The 19,715-nt window shown below is 57.7% G+C and overlaps 1 protein-coding gene across 5 annotated transcripts in view; it reads left to right on the top strand.

The window, feature by feature from the left end:
- Positions 1 to 224: 224 nt before the first annotated feature.
- ADGRA2 (adhesion G protein-coupled receptor A2) overlaps positions 225 to 19,715 on the top strand; it is a 33,798-nt gene continuing 14,307 nt past the window's right edge. For 3 of the 5 annotated variants that reach the window (XM_082444393.1, XM_082444392.1, XM_082444391.1), the window contains exons 1-2: positions 226 to 916; positions 12,994 to 13,065. In XM_082444393.1, the coding sequence (XP_082300519.1) occupies positions 654 to 916; positions 12,994 to 13,065 (335 nt within the window). In that variant the 5' untranslated portion in view covers positions 226 to 653. Of the gene's footprint in view, positions 917 to 12,993; positions 13,066 to 19,715 lie in introns of all 5 variants that reach the window. The other 2 variants (XM_082444395.1, XM_082444394.1) reach the window with 2 other exon arrangements.

Genomic DNA, 19,715 nt, shown 5'->3' with positions numbered 1-19,715 from the left:
GCTTTGAGGTCTGAGGTGGGTTATGGAGAGGAAGATTCCTGGGTGGGGGGAGAGAGGCGCGAGGGAGAAGTCTAGGTTCAGGGCGGGTGCAGGGGACACGCGGGGCCTCCAGCCGGCTGGCCCGCTCTTGCTCCGAGGAGGGCAGCGGCCTGGCTGCGCATCGGGAGGCGCTAGGGCCTCGCGGACGGACGAGCTGGCGAGGGGAGGGCGCCCTCTCGGGAGGGCGGGCGGGGGCTGGCGGCGGCGGGAGCGGCGCCGAGCCGAGTTGCCTCCATCCATGGCACGGAGCGGCGGCGGCGGCAGGAGCCCGGCTCGATCCGCTAGGTCACAGCCCCGCGCAGAGCGAGCAGACGACGCGGAGCGGCCCGGCCTCAACCGGCCCGGGAGCACCGCGCAGACAGTCGGGCCGCGCCGCCGGGGACCGCCCGCGCTGCGCTGACAGCCGCGCCCGCGTCCTCCCCGCCGGGGCGCTCGCCGGACATGCCCCCGGGGCGCGGCGGCGGGGACCCCGGGGCTTGCCTCCGCCCAGGGCCCCCCGCTCCGCCCTCGAGCGCCCCGGGCCCCCGCTGAGCACGCCTCTCGCACGCCCGGATCCCTCCGGCCGGCGCGCAGACGGGCCCCAGCGCTGTCGGTCCCCGCGGGGCGATGGGCTGATGGGCGCCGCGGAACGCAGGATGCGGTGGGCGCCCGCGCGCCTGCTGCTGCCGCTGCTGCAGTGGCTGCTGCTTTTGGCGCCCGAGATCCGCGGCGCGCCCGGCTGCCCGGTCCCTATCCGCAGCTGCAAGTGCTCAGGGGAGCGGCCCAAGGGGCTAAGCGGCGGCGCCCCCAGCCCGGCGCGCAGGAGGGTGGTGTGTGGCGGCGGGGACCTCCCGGAGCCTCCCGAGCCCGGCCTTCTGCCTAACAGCACCGTTACCCTGTAAGTATCCTGCTTGGCCGGCCCGGCTCGAGCCCCGACGGGGGGACGAAAGGAGACCAGACGGGAGGGGTGGGAAATGGGGGACAGAGTCGATGTGCCACTTCAGAGACTCTAGGACAGGCCTGAGTCCAGAAGCCGAAAAGGGAGGCTTGAAGAGAAGTAAGGGAAAGATTAGGGCTCCAGGGATGTGGAGGGAGGAAGGAGCATTGCGGGGCGGGGGCTCCCCAAAGTGAGGCACCGCGGGCGCCCACTCACCTGCACAGGTGACAGGGAATGCGCGCTGGCGGGACGCCCGCGCCCCTTGAGTTTCTAGCCAGGGCTGGTGTTGCGGACCTTCGGGGGGTGGGATGAGGGGAAGGCTCAGGGGAGACCGACGCCCGCGGCCCAGTAGATGGCTGTGGTCGTTACCACCGCGGACGCGTCCCTGGCCGCACTGGAGGAGTCTCCCGGCTTCATCCAGACGGCCTGGCTCCTCCAGTGGGGGGCGCCCCATCGGGGCCCGGAGCCTGCCAGCCCCGCTTGCAGCCCGTCTCTCTAGCGCTGGCGGGAGGGTGGGCTCGAAAAAGTCTGTCCTTGGGGTGCAGGCGCTTCTGGTGTGAATGAAACCCCGGCGTCCCGATTCCCACTAGGACCCCTCTCCCGCCGTGCGCATCTGTGAATTGAGCTCTGCTCTGGATCCTGCATCCCTCCCTCTTCCTCCCCTCCTCGGATATAAAGACAAGTGAACTTTGGCTGTTTCTCGATTGACTTCGCGAAAAGAGTGCAGAGAAAGAAACCTGGCCGAGGGGAAGGAGGGCGCCTCCCAGCCTCCTTCCGTCATACCCTTTCCCTCCTCAAGCCCGGGCCTTATTAAGCGCTCACTTTGCTGGCAACCAGCGCGGCCCGTTGCGCCCGCAACTCGACCCCAAGCCTCCTCGATGGGGGTCCGAAGTCCCCGTAACTGCAGGAGAATTAGCGACCCCTCCCCACCGCAGAGATTTCCTGCGCAGACCACGTGCTTGGAGCTCCACGCACGCCGTGGACCGGAGGGTCGGGCCCTGGCGGCGGCCCCTTCCTTTCCCGTCCTGGATCCAGCCTCCAAGCCGCTTCCCCTTCCCTGTCCTCCTGACCCCAGCGGCGACCGTTTCCCCACGGCCCCTTGCCCAGAGTTGGAGCTGGCTCACAGTCTATCCGATTGTGTCCAGAACAATACAGTAACGCCTCTGGTTGGGTGAGTTCAGAGGCTGCCCGCTTCCTGACAGGACACGACTGGTCAGCCTCTGACGTTGTCCGCCTGGCCTGCATTTTCCCCAGCTGGGGTGGGTGTGTGCATGTGTGCATTAGGGGGTGGAAGCCGTGTCTCTGCTCTCTCCCACGTCCCAGCAGCTCAGGGATACAGCCATGGCCTGGGAAGGCCGCTGTGGCAGCTGATTCAGGTCCCTCTGAGTGTCCACTGGGGTTGAAGTGTCCAGACAGGCCTGGGCATTCCCCAGCCCACTCAGTTCTGGAGGAGAAGAATGCTTGCTGTGTGGAATGGTTGGGCTGATGTCTGTGTGAGTCTCCGCTGGGCCACGATAATTCAGTTCCGAGAGGATCGTGTGTGCCCTGGATCCTGCAGCAGCCGTGCTCACACGCATGTGTTGGGATTAGGGAATCCTAACATACTGACGGCAGAAAGAAGGGGGGAAACATTAAGAGGTGGTTTTGCAGTACATTTTAGAATGATTTGGTAACTAATGCTTTCCAGCCACGGCTAATTCCCATCGACGCCACTCCAGGGAGAGAGCGGGGCCAACTCTTGGCGAGAATATACCAGAACAGGGTGGCAGCCAGCAGGACTGCTAGCTCACCGTCCCATCCCAAACCAGCCCCGGAGGAAGGGCCCTTCTTTTGTCCCAGGCCACTGACCTACCTGGCTTAAGATACCTTCCAAAAGAACAGCCCCCCCCCCCCGCCCCTGCAGCCTGGCTGGACATCTCCGCAGGAACAACAGACAGGAAAGGTCAGGCCGGAGCAACCCCTGAGAGCCCGCTGGCCCATCAGCCGGGGGTGTGACTAAAAGCTGCCACAGACATATGCCTTAGGCTCTCCCCACAGGCTCCACCTAATCCCGATCCTGACTGCGACCCCTCCCCCAAGCTGCCTTCTGAAGGAAAAAGAGCGCACGTTCTTCTTCAGCAGAAGCTTGGCAGGGATTCTCTTCTGGGGGCTCAGTCCCCCCAGCAAACCCACCCCTACCCAGCAAGCATCTCGAGGGAAGAAGGAAAAGACGGGCTGGGAAGGGGCTTTTGCCGCTCCAGCCTGGCAGCAAAGAGGGGCTATGAGCACAAAAACCTTCACACTCTCCCAAACTCCTCCTCCTTACTCGTTTATTATTCTTTTTTTCCAAATTTCCCCTTTCCCCTTTCTGCCCATCACCTGGTGCAAACAACAGGACTTGGGCCAATAGGCTTTCCCCTCCCTCCGCCTCCCCTGCTTTCCTCCAGAATGGGCCACCATCTCCCAGTCCCCTCCACACACCGCCCTGCCCATGTGGGTCCTGGGGGAGCTGGGGGAGAGTCTGGCCTCTGCTTTGGGAAGCCCGGCTGACCGTTCAGGCAGAGGAAGAGCTAGATAAGGTGCCTGTCTGCAGAGAGCCTCCGTCTCTGCTCAGAAAGCCTCCAAGCCGTTGAGGGCAATCCTGTCGACAGCCCTGTGCACCTCACGGAAAACCCTTCCACCTCCACTCTGTTATCTCGGCTTCTGCCCTCTGGTTTTGTAGACTGCAGGCCCCCTCTCCCCACACTTGGCTTTTTTTTTTTTTTTTTTTCTTCCTCTAATGGATTTTCGTTCGCGGTTTTCCAGGAAAGCTGAACTCTTGGCTTCCTTCCTGATCTGCCTGCCCCACCCCAGCCCCCATTCTCGAGGCCCAGTGCACAGGGCACGTCCTGTCCAGAGAAGGAGCCTTTATGGGCCTTCCCTGAGGGGCAGGGTGTCATGGGCGGCGGGGTGGAAGTGGCTTATCACAGGGAGAACCCGGGTGGAGGAGGGAGACGCAGACCACTGTCAACCCCCCGCCCGCCCTGCGCAGCAGCTGATGGGCCTGCCCTCTGGTTCTGGGCTCTGGGAGTTCGAGTGAGGGGGATACTAAGGAATTCCAGGAAAGGGCTGATGATGGATAACTCTAGAAGGAAACCTCCTACGAGGACCTCCCAGGACATCTAAGCAGGCCCTCGGAGGATACCAGGCAGTGTCATAAATTCCTGGGCCCCTGGGCCGAAAGGGGCCTTAGGGACCAGCAGGTCCGGCCCCTAAATCAGCGTCTGACAGCTGAGCAAACTGAGGCCAGATGGGGAGAGGGCCACGTCTCGCCAAGAGCCACACAGCTTAGCTGACGCCAGCGTCAGGATTAGCTGCTTGGGTTCGTTTAGTTTTCCTCTCAGGTGAGAGACTCGCTGTTCACCTAGCTGGACTTGGGACCCAATGGACACAAAGCCTGCTTTAAAAAACCCGGTTCCTTCCCAGCAGGACCCAGGCCCTTTTGACCTGGGAACATTCCAAAGCTGGGTGAGGAGAGGGGCGGGCATGGGATGGTCCCTCGGTCCAGATTCTCCCAGGGCCCGCAAGCCCCCATCCCCTCAGCCTCCCATCTGGGGGAGTTGCCCGCCACGTAGGCTGCCCCCATAGGGGAGAAGGGGCAGTTCCCACCCAGATGTGCCTAGCGGAGGCCGGGGCCCTTTGCTGGGAGTTTGGTCGTCTTTGGGAGCCCCGGGGGAGGGGAGGGGAGGGGAGGGGAGGCCCCTTCCCAGCCCCACCCCCACCCCGTGCTTGGCCCAGCCGTTCTTGAGCACAGACATCCCTCTGGACCTCCAGCTCTGGACTGGGCCCACCTCTCAGTGCCCCTCATCCCAGCCCCCGGGATCCGCTTAGGGGGAGTTTGGGGCAAAGTGTGCCAACCGCCTGCACAGAGTGCGAGCGGAGGGAGATGGTGGCTGGAGGGGCGGGCCGCGCGGCCTCCCCACCCCCTTCCCTTCCACCCTCTTTCCCCCATATGGTTCTCATAAGGTCTGGGCTCAGAGACAGCAGCCAGAGGAAGTGGCAGTGTACAGAGAGCTTTTGTGCCGGAGCGGAGGGGGAGGGGGAGGGAGCGAGGAGAAAGAAGGAAAGGAGGGAAGAGGCTGGAGACTCCAACACACTCTCCCTTACCCTCCCGATGGTGCCGGGGGAGGGGCGGGGGGGGGGTCTCAGCTGCAGCGCCCCTATGTGGGCTCCCGGACCCCCCGCTGGTCTGAAGGGAGGGACTCAGAAGGAATCTCCCCGACTACCTACTGGAGGAGCTGGAGGCCACCAGCCCAGGCTCCAGGACTCATCAGCCCCTTCCTGGAGGTGTTAGGAGCCCTGCCCTGAGGGCTGCCCCTTGTGCAGGACGTCGGGGCCCAGGGTCCCAGCTCAGGGGAGCTCCAGGCGGAGAGCAGAGCCATCCGTGCTTCACTGGCTGAGTCCTTCTTGCACCAGAGAGGCTGGACCTATAATTCCGGCCCCCAGTGGGACCAGGACCCAGAATGGGTTATTTGGCCTGAATTTTTCAGAACCTATGCAAGAACCCAGCCACTCCTGACCCCTAAGGAAGTCCCCTCCTGCCGCCTACTGTGGATCACCCCTCTGGGTTAGGGTTGGGAGGGATGCAATCCCTAGTCCTGGTGAGTCTGCGAATCTCCCCCAAAGGCACGGGCAGACCGGTGTAATTTGAACCTCACCGTAAATTGACCCTTAAATTTGGGGTCATGTTTTTAAAGGGAGCGAGTGTTCCTAAGTTTATGCCACATGGGAGTCATTGGGATAAGAACTCTTTCCTGAAGGAGAAAGAGTTCCAGCCACCTCTGAGTTGATCTCTGTCCTTCCATTCAGTGAGCTCTCCTCACCAAAGCCCAGAGAGGGGAGGTGAGTTCCCCCATGCCACGCAGCGTGGACCAGGACCCCTCACTCCCCCATCACCCTGAGGTAGAGCCTTCGCCCCCGTGGGACCAGACAGAGAAGAGGGGAGGGGAGAGGAGGGAAATGGCCCTGGGCTGAGGAACCAGAAGGAAAATCCGGTTAACTGCTAGGAAGGGGCTGTTCAGAGGGGCTGTTTATTTTCATTCCCCCAGCCCAGCCGCTCCGTTCTATTTAGAGCTCAGACACTGACAGGACAAAGCTGCCTCCTCCCCTTCCTCCCTACTCCGGGGGCCCCCATCCTTCCCAAACTCCAGAACATTCCTTTGCTTTTAGAACTGGGTGATGGGGGTGGGAGAGCAGAGACACTGTGGAGTGTAGCTAACGCGGGCAGCCCTCCCAGGACCCAGCTTTCCCAGCCCTGGGAGTGGGGAGAGGCGGGCTGGGGGATCCGGGCTGGGGGAGCAAAGGGTGTGTAAAATGGATGGGACCAGGTGAGGGGCAGGGGACCAATCTGTCACGGAGGAGCAGGGAACCGGCTGCAGAGAGCGGCCCAGGAGGGAGTTCCAGCCTGAACTTGAGGGGCCAGACATCTCCCAGCTGGAAAGCGAAGGGGAGGTCGAAGCCCCCTCCTCCCTCTCCTCTCCCGGGCCCCCCTCCCCCAGGGCGCTTTGCCTGCTGGGAACTGTGTGTTGGAGCAGAAACTCTAGACTTCAGGAGACTCGGCATCCAGGATGGGAAAAGCCGTCAAACGTACGGAGTGGGAATCTTCGGTCCAGACCCTTCTTTTACCAAGAAGAAAACCCCCAGAGAGGGGCTGACTTGCTCAAGGTCACACAGCTCCTAGCCAGACCCTAGGGCTCCTGCTCCGGGTCAGCCCGGTCCCACACTGACCAATCAGAGCCGTCCTCCCTGGGGACAGGGCAGGGACATAACCGATCCGCTTCCCCCACGTAGATAGTGAGCCGGGGAAAGGGGCGCCACCCGCAACGATACACATGTACTTAGGGGACCACTAAGTACAAAATCACTTCACAGAGGATTTGGTGGGAAGTGGAGGCAGGAAAAAATGCCTCCCGACTTGGGAAAATCGGGGTTCCTGGACCAACCCCACCTTCCCTGGGGCTCTGCCCCTCCAGACAGCCACCCACCCATTCCGCCAGTGCCTGTTGTGAGGTGAGAGAGCTGGCCTTTGCCCTCAGGGGCCTTGCAGTCTCACCCTGGAGACTGAATACAGGCTCACAAAGCAGGACAGGAGCAGGGCCTCCAAGCTCCCAAGGAAAACCTCTGGGCTGGAAGGATTAAAGGACTAATTTATACTTAGGAATAAAAGACTGATGACAGACAGATCCTTTCAGGTTTATTTGTATGTTTAAAGAAACCTACTTTCTTCACCTAAAAGCTTGGCTCCCCAGTGGTGAGATGTTAGGCTGTGGGTGCAGGAAGTGCTTAAGGTGGATTGGGAGTAATTTCCCAGCTTCCTCAACCCCCGGGGACACATGCACGCAAATAGTCCACCCGGTGTGACACATCTCCCTTCACCTTCCACGAGTGGGAGATGGTAAACACCAGGTCTCATTTGTGTTTGTAGTACTGATGTGTTCCACAAGGCCGAGCACACAGTAGGTGTTCACGTAGGATTGAAGACCAAATGAATGGATGCCCAGGGTGAACGATTAAAGCAGAATCAATTCCAGTGCTGGGGGCCCCCAAGTCCCCATCAAGGCACACCGACCACCCACCATGAACACCAGTAGGTTAGTCCTTCCCATCCCCGCCCCAATTTCTTGGTTTCTGCCTAGTGACCACCAGGGTGCCGTGACCTTGCGGAGAGGGTAGAGAAAAGGACCGAAGGAAGGCCCATGTGTAGGAGCCGTTGCAAAATAGTTTTCCCTCTTGACCTTGACCTCAGGCCCTGCCTGGACAGCCCGGCTTCAAGGCTGAGGTCAGAGGCTATCTCAGGACATGGCTCTCTAAAGTCTGGGGAAAAGATGTCCCACCTGGGTGCCTTCCTAACCAGAGGGAGGCTGACGGACAGGCTTCCAGCCAAGGGAAGGATGGCAGGAGGTGTGGGAGTGCTGTGTGTCCTCTCCAGCGTTTATGTCCCCTGCAATCAGGCTCGGTAGACATGAAGGCAACCTTTAGCCTGAGGTGTGTGTCAAAGCAGGGCCTGTGGACCAGAGGTAGTCTCCTGTTTGGAGGTCCCACTGTCATATCAGTCAGGGGAAACCGCATCCACAACCTTTATGAAGCAGAACAGTTATTGCTAATTGGCATAACATGACATTTGGTAGTTCTATAGCTAAGTCTTCCTTAATTTATGTTTGTAGCATTTACATTTCAGTCGTGATTTTTTTTTTTTTTTTTAGGTTTCAGATGCCCTTGTGGGCCCTGGAAATGCTCCAAGGCCCTGGGTACTGTGCCTGTGGGCGGGGCTGGGAGTACAGTTTCACCTTGATGGTGCAGCTGGTAATGGGCCTGAGGCCCTTCTGGTGTTAGCAAGCAGACCGACCTCCTCCCCTCACTGATGGTCTCCTGAAGACACTGCCGAGGTGCCAGCAGCAGGTGTTGGGGACGGGCCCCGCACAGCCCAGAGGGCCTTGGCAGTGGCCTAAATTCCAGGCTCAGAATTCCTGGAGAGCACGGGGCCACAGTGTCCAGGCCTGTGGTCCTTGCATCTCTGTGCTGGGGTGGGGTGCTGGGTCGGTGAGGGGGCTGACATGTATGACTCTTCCTGCACATGTAAGAACCCTTTTGTTCAGGCAGGTGCTGGCCCCGTGCCCAATGGGGCGGTGCCCATGTGACCCCAATAGGGTCATCTTTGATGTCGGACTGGGATCTGGCGAGTTTTGCGGCTGCCCAGAGGCCACAGGGCCTCTGCAGACGCCAGCCACTCGCTCCCGTGGCCTCCAGCCTCATTAGTGGTAACTCTGCTTGCTGCTCTTCCCTAAAATAGGACCCGAGCCGGGAGAGAGTTCTGGAATGGACTCAGTGTGCCCCCTCTCCTTGGCCAGATTTCAGATTCTGGGGTAGAGAACAGGGGCCCCCAGGGACTGGCCCCCCTTCCTGTGAAAATGTGATGTTGGGTGGTAGACGCGGGAGAGAGGGAGGGAGGGAGAGAGAAGCCGAGGATGCTGGGTTGGGCGGGCCTGGGGTCTGAGGGGTGGGAGGCATGGTTGGGAAGCAAACCCACCTGGCAGGCACCCTGTGCTGGTGCTGGGGGGAGGCCGGTGGGGCTGAGGCTGTCTGGGTGGGGTTGGGAGGCGATTAGGAGGGGGTAGAGACTGGCGTTGTGTCTGCGACTCTGGACAGAAGCATGGGGCCGCCCTGCCTGTTTTCCTCCCATGAGAGCCTAGCGTGGCGGGAACATTTTTCTTCCTATTGGATGGGGCTGTGTGTGTGTGTGTGTGTGTGTGTGTGTGTGTGTGTGTGTGTGTGTGTGTGTGTTTCATCTACCCCATTAGCAGCCCTGTAACTGCCAGCTTCCTACCTGCCCCAAACACTCTCCCAAATCTCTGCCCTCACCTCCAGAGGACTGAACCTACCAGCATCATTGAGGCCATTCTCCCCCTAATCTGGGCCTGAAGTAAAATTTCCTCAGCCCGATCTAGGTTGTTAAGACCAAAAGATCCAGTTCTGGGTATCTGGGGACTAAACCATACCGATACCTGCTGAATTCTGTCCAAGAACTGGAGACGTGGCAAGAAGGGGCCCATTGGAGGAGAAGGATGCAGCGCTGTTTGCCTGGTGCCCCCGCTTTAGTGAGTGGCTTAGAGGGTGGGCGATCAGGAATGTGTTCTCGCAGTGAGAAAAAAAATCTCATTTCAAGACTCTCCAGGATAGAGTTTACACTGGGCTGCCCGAGCCTGCAGCATGGGCCGCAGCCGACCCCAACTCCACCCCGCTGTACCCTCTCCTCCCCAGCCCGACAGAGGCTGCCTCAGAGAACGCGGGCCTTGGGGTGGCAGCCAGGAGATGAGCTGCCCTGGACCAGAGGCTTGTCCTCACCTGCCTTGGGGGCTGGTCCCCATCCTTTGCTCTGTTCCCAGGCCACACACACACACACACACACCCCCCACCCCGGCCGCCTGAATATCTCCCCAGCAGCCCAGACTTCCTCCTGGGGAGGTGCTGGCTACAAGGAGACTAAATCAGGGATAAGACTTAAAGCCACTGGCCCCATGTGGCCCTGAGTACTTGCGATGTGGCTGGTCTGGGTTAAGTAAATTGTGCTGGAAGGGGAGAATCCACACCAGATTCCAAGACTTAGTACCAAAAAAGGGAAAATATCTCATTAATAATTTTTGTTATTTATATAATTTATAATATATGTATATTTATAATATATAATAATATATTTATTATGTGTTGAAATGATAACATTTTGGGTGCATTGGGGTAAATAAAGTATATTATTAAGATTAATTTTTAACTTTTAAACAATGTGGCTGCTAGAACATTCTAAATTACGTATGCAGCTGGCATTGTACTTCTGTTGGCCAGTTCTGGGTTAAATTTGGGGTATGTGAAAGGTGTTCAAGGGTTAAAGGACAAAGAGTCTGGAGAATGTGGGGTACCTATCCCCCCAACACTACCACTAGACTTGTCTGGATAGGGTTCTCCAATTAGGATCCCGGGTTTTAATATCAGGGATTTGGGAGTTGGAGAATTTGTTTAATTTTCTGTTTTCAATTCAATGATCTTTAAACAAAATATTTTTTGCCCATAATTTTTTTTAAAATTTCTATTTATTTTATTTATTTATTTTTGGCTGCGTTGGGTCTTCGTTGCTGTGCACGGGCTTTCTCTAGTTGTGGTGAACGGGAACTACTCTTCGTTGCAGTGCACGGGCTTCTCATTGCGGTGGCTTCTCTTGTTGCTGAGCACGGGCTCTAGGCACGTGGGCTTCAGTAGTTGTGGCGCACGGGCTCAGTAGTTGTGGCACACGGGCTTAGTTGCTCCGCGGCATGTGGGATCTTCCCAGACCAGGGCTCAAACCCATGTCCCCTGTATTGGCAGGCGGATTCTTAAGCACTGCGCCACTAGGGAAGCCCCTTTGGCTATAATTTTGAGATAATTTTTTACTAGAAGGTATTTTCATAGTGTTAAGATTTTCATTTCTAAAGTCAGTGTTTCTCAAACTGGGATCCTCAGACATATCTGCAGGAAATAAGATACTTTTCCCCTCCCTTGAACAGGTCCATACTCCACTCAAGTTTGGGAATGTTCTCAGGCTTCCCCCTTCGTGCACGGGGCTGTGATAACCTGGCTCCCCCTGTTCCTCTAACCTTCCACACCCCCTACCTCTCCCCTGTGCCCCCCCCATCAGCATCCCCATCCTTCTCCCTCCCCAAGACCCAGGGAGGGGCAGTCCCTGGGAGAGACCCTTGGGGTTTGGGGAGGCTGAAACAGATGCCCTTTCTCACCCCCCTTGCTGACATTTCAGGACCCCTCCCGACATTACTAAGGATACTGAGGGGTCCTCTCGCCTTCTCCAACATTTAATGCAACCTCTGAACCTCAGGCTCTGAGGGTGTATGGGGGAATGAGCAGCAGATGAGGTGGGACGGGCTTCGATTTAAAACTCACACCATCAAGAGCCTATCCCCACCCAGGGGGCCACCGCAGCCCCACCAGGGCCTGAATGAGACCATTCGAGGCCCTAAGAACTGACAAGATAATTTATAATTGGCCACCACAGGTAACGTGAAATAAAACTATCCTAACCCATAAAATGAGAATAAAGGGGTTTGAGAAAGTTCTAATTATTCATACGATGACTACTGTGATGTGCTTTTTGAAATATCAAGACAGTGTGTGTGTGTGCGTGTGTGTGTGTGTGTGTGCGTGTGTGTGTGCGTGTGTGTGTGCGTGCGTGTGTGTGCAGCACTTTGGAAACCCAGCACTCCCTCGAAACCCTCCACACAGTCACCCTTGAGACCCTGCTGGGAAACATCACCATTGGAAGGACAGTGAGGGGGGACCCGAAGGGGAGGAGGGGCCTCTCTGGAGAGGGGAGAAGGGAGGAAGGAGATGAGATGCCACGTCTTCCCACTGACCCACAAAGCCCCCTTCCACCCTTGCCTCCGTCCCGGCCATGGTCTGTTTTCCACGTGCCCTTGAACGTGGTGTAGCACGGACGTCTGGGGTCCTCTCACTGCCAGTCTGGTTTGTGCGCCCACCCACTTCCATTAAGCTTTGGGGCAGAGCTCTGACAGCCCCTCCCGGGCCCTGCCCCCGCCCCCTGCCCTCTCCCTTACTGTCCAGCCCAGAGGCTGCTCGCTGGAGGGGAGGCCCAAGGCCTGCACCTCTGGCCTTCCCAGGTCCGTTCTCCACCGTTCAGAGCAAAGATGGGAAAACTTTTGCCTCAGCGCAGGGCAGGCAAGAGCTGGAGCTGAGAGGCTCATTAAAGCTTTTTAATAAGCAATTAACTCAAGGGATGAGCCCTCTGGCTGGTCTGGAACTCTCTCCTCCCAGCGGGGAGCCTGACAGAGAAAGGCTGAGTGGGTGGGCAGAGCGGGTTCGGTCAGGAGCTTGGGGCCCCTTTCTGCTTCCACAAATACAAACGAATAGATAAACAAGACTCCGAGTGGGCAGAGGCAGAGGCTGAGGCCTGGGCTCCCCCGGGGCCGAGGACTCCATCAGTTTCCGGTCAAGGCTATAGACAGGCTTGGGGACGCATGGGCACTCCGTCCCTCTGAGTCGGGGGCCTTTGAGGGGAGGGAGGGGTCCCCTTCTGGTGAGGTCCTCAGCTCCCGGAGTGATGGAGACCCCGAGGAAGGGCAGGTCCTCCCACCTGCCTGACTTCCTCTTCTACCTGCCAGACCATTCTCCCCAGCACTGTCCTCAGATTACTGGGCCAATGGCTTGAGCAAGACAGAGCTGTGGAGGGCAGAAAGGGGCTGCCGTGGGCTCGGCCCTGTGGTTCCAAGGTCAAAACGGGTCATCACAACTTCACACCTGCTCAGCTCACCTGCGCACAGAGCCTGTCAGACCCAGGCTGTGGGGAGACCCAGGGCAGGCGACACGTGTGACCTGGCATTCAGTGGGCTGACCACGAGCCGTGCGCTGTCTCCTCCCCGTGGTCTCCCGGAGCCCAGGGTGGGGCTGCTCCTTGCCCAGCTTCAGGGGGCGCCGCTTACACAGAAGGCAACACTCTCCCATCTGTGTTCTCCCCGTCCCTCCAGGCTCTTGAGCAACAACAAGATCAGCGGGCTCCGGAACGGCTCCTTCCTGGGACTGCCCCTGCTGGAGAAATTGTAAGTGCTCGGGCAGGGTGGGGTGGAGGTCACGGGCAAGAGGTCGGGCCAGGGAGGGTGAGGAATCCTGGCTGCTGAGGGGCCCGGGACCTGCTGGCCGAGCAGGGCCCACAGTCGGACTCAACCACCAAGTGGAGGGCAGAGGAGCTGGTCCGGGAGGGAGAGACCAGTTCCCTCACCAGCCACAGCACAGAGAAGCGGGGACACGGCGCTGGTCCAGGCAGGGATGGGGCCGTGGGAAGCTCATTAACACTCTTTAATGAGCAATTAGCTACGAGGGCTGAGCCCCTTAACTGTCCAGGAGCCGCCTCCCCGTCCCAGCTGGGGGCCCAGCATAAAGGGCAGAGGGAGACTTTAGTGTGACTGCGGCCTCTTTCCTCCTTCCCTAAACACAGTTGACAAACAAAGCTCCAAGGGGCCAGAGCCCTGGGCTGAGGGTGGGGACGGCGGATCACATCCACTTCTCCCCCCCGCCTTCCTCCCCACGGCCCTGGATTACAGCTGCGTCAGCAACGGCATCCTTGGCTGCCCTGTGGACCGACGGCAAGGGCCCTGCTAGCCCGAGAGAAGCTCCTTCCCAGAACTGGGGACCTGCCTCGGTCACGGGCAAGTCCGTGCCAAAGGAGGGGGTTGAGTCAACCCCTCTCTCGATTCCCCGTTCAGTTGGCAACTCCCGATCCACAGCCTGTACAACAGCTTTGGGTCCTGTCTCCTCCACGGGACCCTGGGCCTGCTGTCCCTCCAGGAGCTGGATCCTTGCCACCTCCCCCACGTCCAGGCCCCTGTCTCCTAGCTCTGCTCCCACCTGCTGGGCGTTCCCAAGGCCTCCAACAGGGTCCTGCCCCCTCTAGTACCATTTTGCCTGAAAGGCTTGGATCAGAGCGATGGGGGATAAGAACGAATAAGGCAGACGCCTGCTCTCAAACAGCCAAAGAGATCACAGTCTAGTGAGACCACAGACCTTGCCATATATATAGGAATGAAGTAGGTGGGAGTTGCTGTAAAGTCCAAAGGAGGGATCAGCGAAGGCCAGAAAGTTCAAGGGTAATAGAGATGCAGTATCGACATGATGGAGTGTAGATCTTTAACCAGGACAGCAGTCTTACGAGGTTGTCTCTATTACACCCACTTCACAAGGGAAGGGCAAGGCTCTCCCCCAAGCCGCCTGTGGGGAAAGCTTGGTGGCCTGGCTGGGTTGGGAGCGGGTGGAAAGGGACACAGCCACGTTTGGCGTGGAAAGGTGGAGCACGTTCTGTGGGATCAGGGCATGTGGGGGGTGGGAGGGCTCCTGGTGCGCGCACACAGCCGTGACCAGGTCCCGCTGACTCTGCTCCGAAAGGGAGGAAGGGCAGCCCCTGAGCTGCTATTTAGAAGACTCGTTAGGTACCAACATTCTCCTCCTCGAGCAGCTAAGCATTCAGGAGCTGTGATTCCTACGCTCAGCCCAGGCTTGGTCTTAGAGGGCTGAATGGCCAGAAAGCAGATGTTCCCTCCTGGGATCTTTTGGAGAAAAACTAACCGCAGCTGCCCGCAGTCCTTTGGCCCCGGCCAAACCAGGGCCAGTCACCGCCCAGCGTCCATCTCTGTTCTCCTTAGCACAAGCGAGAGCTGCCCAGAGCCTCCTGAGGCCTCTGGGACATCTTCCCATCTTTACCCTCTCGCCTCATCCGCCAAAAATCCGCTGGGTCTGCCCCCTTGCTGGGTCTGCTGGGTGGTCCTTCAATCTCATGAGGGTAGATTTTCTGGTGAAGATGAGACGATGGCCTTCTCCTTCCCCCCCCTCCACGCAAGCCTACCCAACTGGACCCCTCCCCACGGCACCGGGACCCAGATCACCACCCTGCAGGTGCACTCAAACCACGGGAGGCAAGCAGAGCAAAGTGGGAGAGGAGATGGGAATAATGACCTATGCTGAGGGAGGAGAAAGGGCACTAGAGTGAGAATTCTAGGTCCTGAGTTGGAGCCCCTGCCCTGTTAGGAATCATCTAGTCGTTCACTCTCGGGATGTTTCTTGAGCCCCCTCCGTGTGCCAGGCTGCGTGCTGGGCATCCGGAGTGAACGCGGTAGGCCTGGTGCCTGCCCTGGGGAACTTACCTGCCACTGATGGGACCCAGAACGCAGCAAAGAAATGTATAATAGGTCAGGAGACCATAAACACTGCAGAGGAAAACAAAGCAGCAGGGGAAGGGGGGCAGAAAGCACTGGAATGGGGGCCGCTATTTTATGTAATGAGGTTAAGGCCTCGCTGGAGGTGATGGAGCCCTAGCCCTAGGGAGGGAGGGAGCTGGCGGGCAGGTAGTTGTCTAGGGGCAGAGGCAGTAGCAGCGGGGGAGGCCCTGGGGTCCAGCCTGTCTGGTGAGCTTGAGGTGCAGAAGAAGGGCAGCATGACTGGGGAGTGGTGGGAGGTGGGGTCAGAGGGATGCCTCACTTTGGGGCCTCAGTTTCCTCATCTGTTAAAAGTGGGGGGGAGTCCCTGGCGGTCCAGTGGTTAGGACTCCACACTTCCCTTGCAGGGGGCACGGGTTCGACCCCTGGCTGGGGAACTAAGACCAAAAAAAAAAAAAAAAAAAGTGGGGGGACAGGGCAGTTTGTAAAGTGCACTCTGGATATAAAACTCTATGATCCTTGGGTGTGTGTGATACCCACAGAGCTGCAGAAGGAAAAGATCAAAAAGCCCAGTGACACGGCCAGGCTTTCAGAGGAGGGGACGCTTCTGGGCAGAGGGGTGCTGGGTTCAGCATCCTGGCCTCACTTCCCTGGGATGGAGAGGCAGTGCAGGGGCTGGAGGAACCCAGGGTCTCCAGCCTGGCTGGTCACCACTGTTTCAGTCAGGCTTCTCCAGAGAGATAGAACCAATAGGAGATGTATGTGTCTGTGTCCTTATATAAATATACAAAGAAATTCTTTCTTTCTTTCTTCTTCTTCTTATTTTTTTTGGCCTCATCACGCGGCTTGCGGGATCTTAGTTCCCTGACCAGGGATCAAACCCGGGCCATGGCAGTGAAAGTGCCGAATCCTAACCACTGGACCACCAGGGAATTCCAAGAAATTATTTCTTTATAACGAAATTTACTTTAAGGAAATGCCTCATGTGATTGTGGGGACTGGCAAATCCAAAATCTGTAGGACCAGCCAGCAGGCTGGAGAGTCAGGCAGGAACTGATGCTGCAGTCTTAAGGCAGAACTTCTCTGGGAAACCTCGGGTTTTGCTCTCCGGGCCTTCAACTGATTGGGTGAGGCCCACCCATGTTAGCAGAGGTCGTCTCCTTTATTTAAAGTCAACTGACTGTAGACGGTAACCACATCTACAAAATACCTCCGCAGCAGCACCTAGATTAGTGATTGATTAAGTCACCGAGGGCTGTAGTCTGACACATAAAACTAACCATCACAGTCACTACCCACTACCCCAGAGGTAGGGAGAGGTCCTGGGCCCCCGTCCTGAAGATGCTAATTCATCAGGTCAGCAGGGGCCTGGGAATTGTTTACAAGGTATGCGGGCAATTCTCATGCTCATTGGGGTTGGGAACCAGTGGACCAGATGACCCCTGCACTGTGGGCCTATTCATCGCAAAGGAGACACCGTGGCTTGGCGTGCAGTTGGTGCCAGGAAACACTGATCTCTCTGTCCTCTTGGACTCAGCCGTCCAGGCTGGGGCGGCTGAGCCCGTGGCAGCTTCACATCCCACAGTCCATGCAGCAAGTCCCATGGGAGTTAGCGGCCTGTCTGATAACTGAGTAGATGTGGGCTGCTCCAGAAAGTGCCAGCATTGCCCGCCCTGCTGAGCGCCCCTCTGGCCTCTGCAAACAGGTGGGATGTAAGTGGGGGAGGGGATCCCCTGTTGCGCAGTGCAGGGCCCCGAGGCCGGGAAGGGGACACAGAGAGGGCCCTGAGAGGGAATGTGCCTGAGACGATCCCACGGGAGGACCCGTGCTCCAGAGAACTGGGGGATGAGGTGGGATGGGGGAGACACACCTTTATCAGCCGGGCAGGCTGAACTGGAGAATCTGAAACAGTCCAGCAGAGCTCAAGGCCAGCCCAGGATTGTGCAGAAGGGCCCAGAGGTGTGTGAGGCCCTGTCTCTGAGCCCTCCTTTGTGTCCCGCCTCCCTCAGCGTGGACTAGCCAGAGGAAAGGCTTTTGGAGTGAAGGGGCAGGCGATGAAAGGGCACAGGACTTCACCCTGGCGTGAAAAGAGACTGGCATTGAATTCCACCTCCATTTACCCTCTGGGTGCCTGTTCAGGCTCTCACCTGGAACAAGGGGCAAGGCACGGCTCCCTGACAGGTGGTCACGGAGGTAGATGAGTTCACCCAGGAAGAGAGCAGGGGACACCTCGGCCTCTCAGTAAATGGCCGTCCCCTTCTCCTCGGAAGAGTTCCAAGTGGCAAGATGTCACACGGGCCGCCCCAGACCGCTTAGATTCGGCCAGAGCCCCCAGCCCCTGGCAGGCGGTCGCGTAGATGAAGTCTACGGGCGGAAAGGACTCGCTAAGATCATTCCTCGGGTCCCTCGCATCTCTGCCCGGAACCTCCCCGCGCATTCAGCAGAGGGCCGGCCACCTGAAGACTTTCCTGGCCTCCAGGGTGAGCCAGTCACAGTGAGAAGCCCCCAGAGCGTGGACCGAGCCGGCCACAGGGCAGACAGTCCCCAGGAGAGGTCAAGGGAGCCCGGGACTGGGCGTGCAGGCCTGCGTGTGGACCTGTGTGGACACACGCCCCCGGAGGCCTGTGCACGCCCGGGGGAGGGGGCCCGGGGCGGGAGCCTGGGCAGCCCCAGGATGATTTGTCATTGCCTAATGAGATTAATGAGCCCCGGGGGCTGGTATGCCGCGGTGCTGGGGCACTCATTAGACGCAGATGCTCACGGGAACGATGGGGGGCGGGGGGGGCGGGCCTGGGGGCGGGGGCGGTGCGTGCGGCTCACCCGCCAGGTGGTTTCCATTAATCTGGGGGCGGGGCCGAGGGTACGGCGGCCGGGTTCTAGCCCTCCCCCGCCCCCGCCCCCCGGCGCTGGAGAGGAATGCTGCGCCGCCGCAGAGGGCGCGGGAAGGGAGGCCGGTGGGTCCGGGGACAGCCCTCCTGCTCGCTGTTGTAGGCCCAATGCCTGGCACCGGGTATGTGCTCCATAAATACCTACTGGATGAGATCAGAGACAAGAGGGGCCCGGGGCGTGGCGCTGCGAGGGAGCCTAGGACCGCCTGGGGTTTCCTCCTGGTCCCCACAATCTCTCCGTTTCCCCTCCCCCCAGGCAACCCCTGGACCTACGGCGGGGGCTTCTGCCCACTCCTCAGCCAGCCCCCCCGCCCCCTTTCTAAGGAACCCTGAAAGTCCTGGAGGGCCCAGGGGAGCTGCTGTGCGGCCTCCAAACCTATAATTCGGTTTTCAAACCCACAAGCAGGGAGGTCTGTGGGGGCCAGAGGGAGCCAACTTCGTGCCGCCCCGCCCTGTGCAAGCGTGGGTACACACACACACACACACACACACACACACACACACACAAGCTCACACACACGCTGTCATACAAACTCACACACTCACGCTTAACAGCTTTAGTGAGACATAATTTACATACCGTAAAGTTCACCCGTTTAAAACGTAGGATCCAATGGTTTTGAGTATATTTACAGTTGTGCAATCATCATCATAATCTAATTTTAGAACATTTTCATCCTCCCCCAAAGAAATCTTGAATCATTAGCAATCACTCCCCGTTCCTCCCCCCCGCCCCCCCATTTCCCACCCCTAAGCAAACCGCTAATCTACTTTCTGTCTCTATAGACTTGCCTATTCTGGACATTTCATATAAATAGGAAGCACACAGTATGTAATCTTTTGTAACTGGATTCTTTCAGCAAGCATAGTGTTTTCAAGGCTCATCCATATTATAGCATGTGTCGGCACGTCTTTCTTTTTTATGGCCAAATAATATTCCATTGTATGAAGATACCATATTTTGTTTATTCATTCATTAGTTGATGGACATTTGGGGTGTTTCCACTTTGGGGCTTATGAATAATGCTGCTATGAATATTCCTATATGTGTTCTTGTGTGCATGTATGTTCACTTCTCTTGGATTTGTACCAAGGAGTGGAATTGCTGGGTCATATGGTAACTTTAACTGCCAAGCTGTTTTCCAAAGTGGCTGCACTATTTTACACTCCCATCTATAATATATAAGGATTCCAATCTCTGTTTTTTAAATCATAGCCATCTTGGTGGACGTGAAGTGGTCTCTCATTGTGGGTTTGATTTGCATTTCCCTAATGGTGTTGAGCACCTCTTCATGCATTAATTGGTCATTTGTGTATCCTCTTTGAAGAAACGTCTATTCAAATCCCTTGCCCATTTTTTTCAGCTGGGCTATTTGTCTTTTTATTATTGAGTTGTAAGAGTTCTTTATGTATTCTGGATAGAAGTCCCTTATCAGGTATATGATTTGCAAATATTTTCTCTCATCCCAGGGGTTGTCTTTCAACTTTCTTTGTGGTATCCTTTCAAGAGCAAAAGTTTAACATTTTCAAGTCTAACATATCAATCTGCTCTTTTTTTTTTGGCTGTGTTGGGTCTTCGTTGCTGCACCCGGGCTTTTTCTAGTTTTCGTGAGCGGGGGCTACTCTTCGTTGTGGTGCGTGGGCTTCTCATTGCGG

The sequence above is a fragment of the Balaenoptera physalus genome (genome assembly GCF_965194825.1).
Source record: "Balaenoptera physalus genome assembly, chromosome: 21".
In the NCBI taxonomy this organism is placed as follows: domain Eukaryota; kingdom Metazoa; phylum Chordata; class Mammalia; order Artiodactyla; family Balaenopteridae; genus Balaenoptera; species Balaenoptera physalus.
The sequence above is the reverse complement of the archived record's forward strand: the minus strand, read 5'-3'. Positions and strand labels throughout refer to the sequence as shown.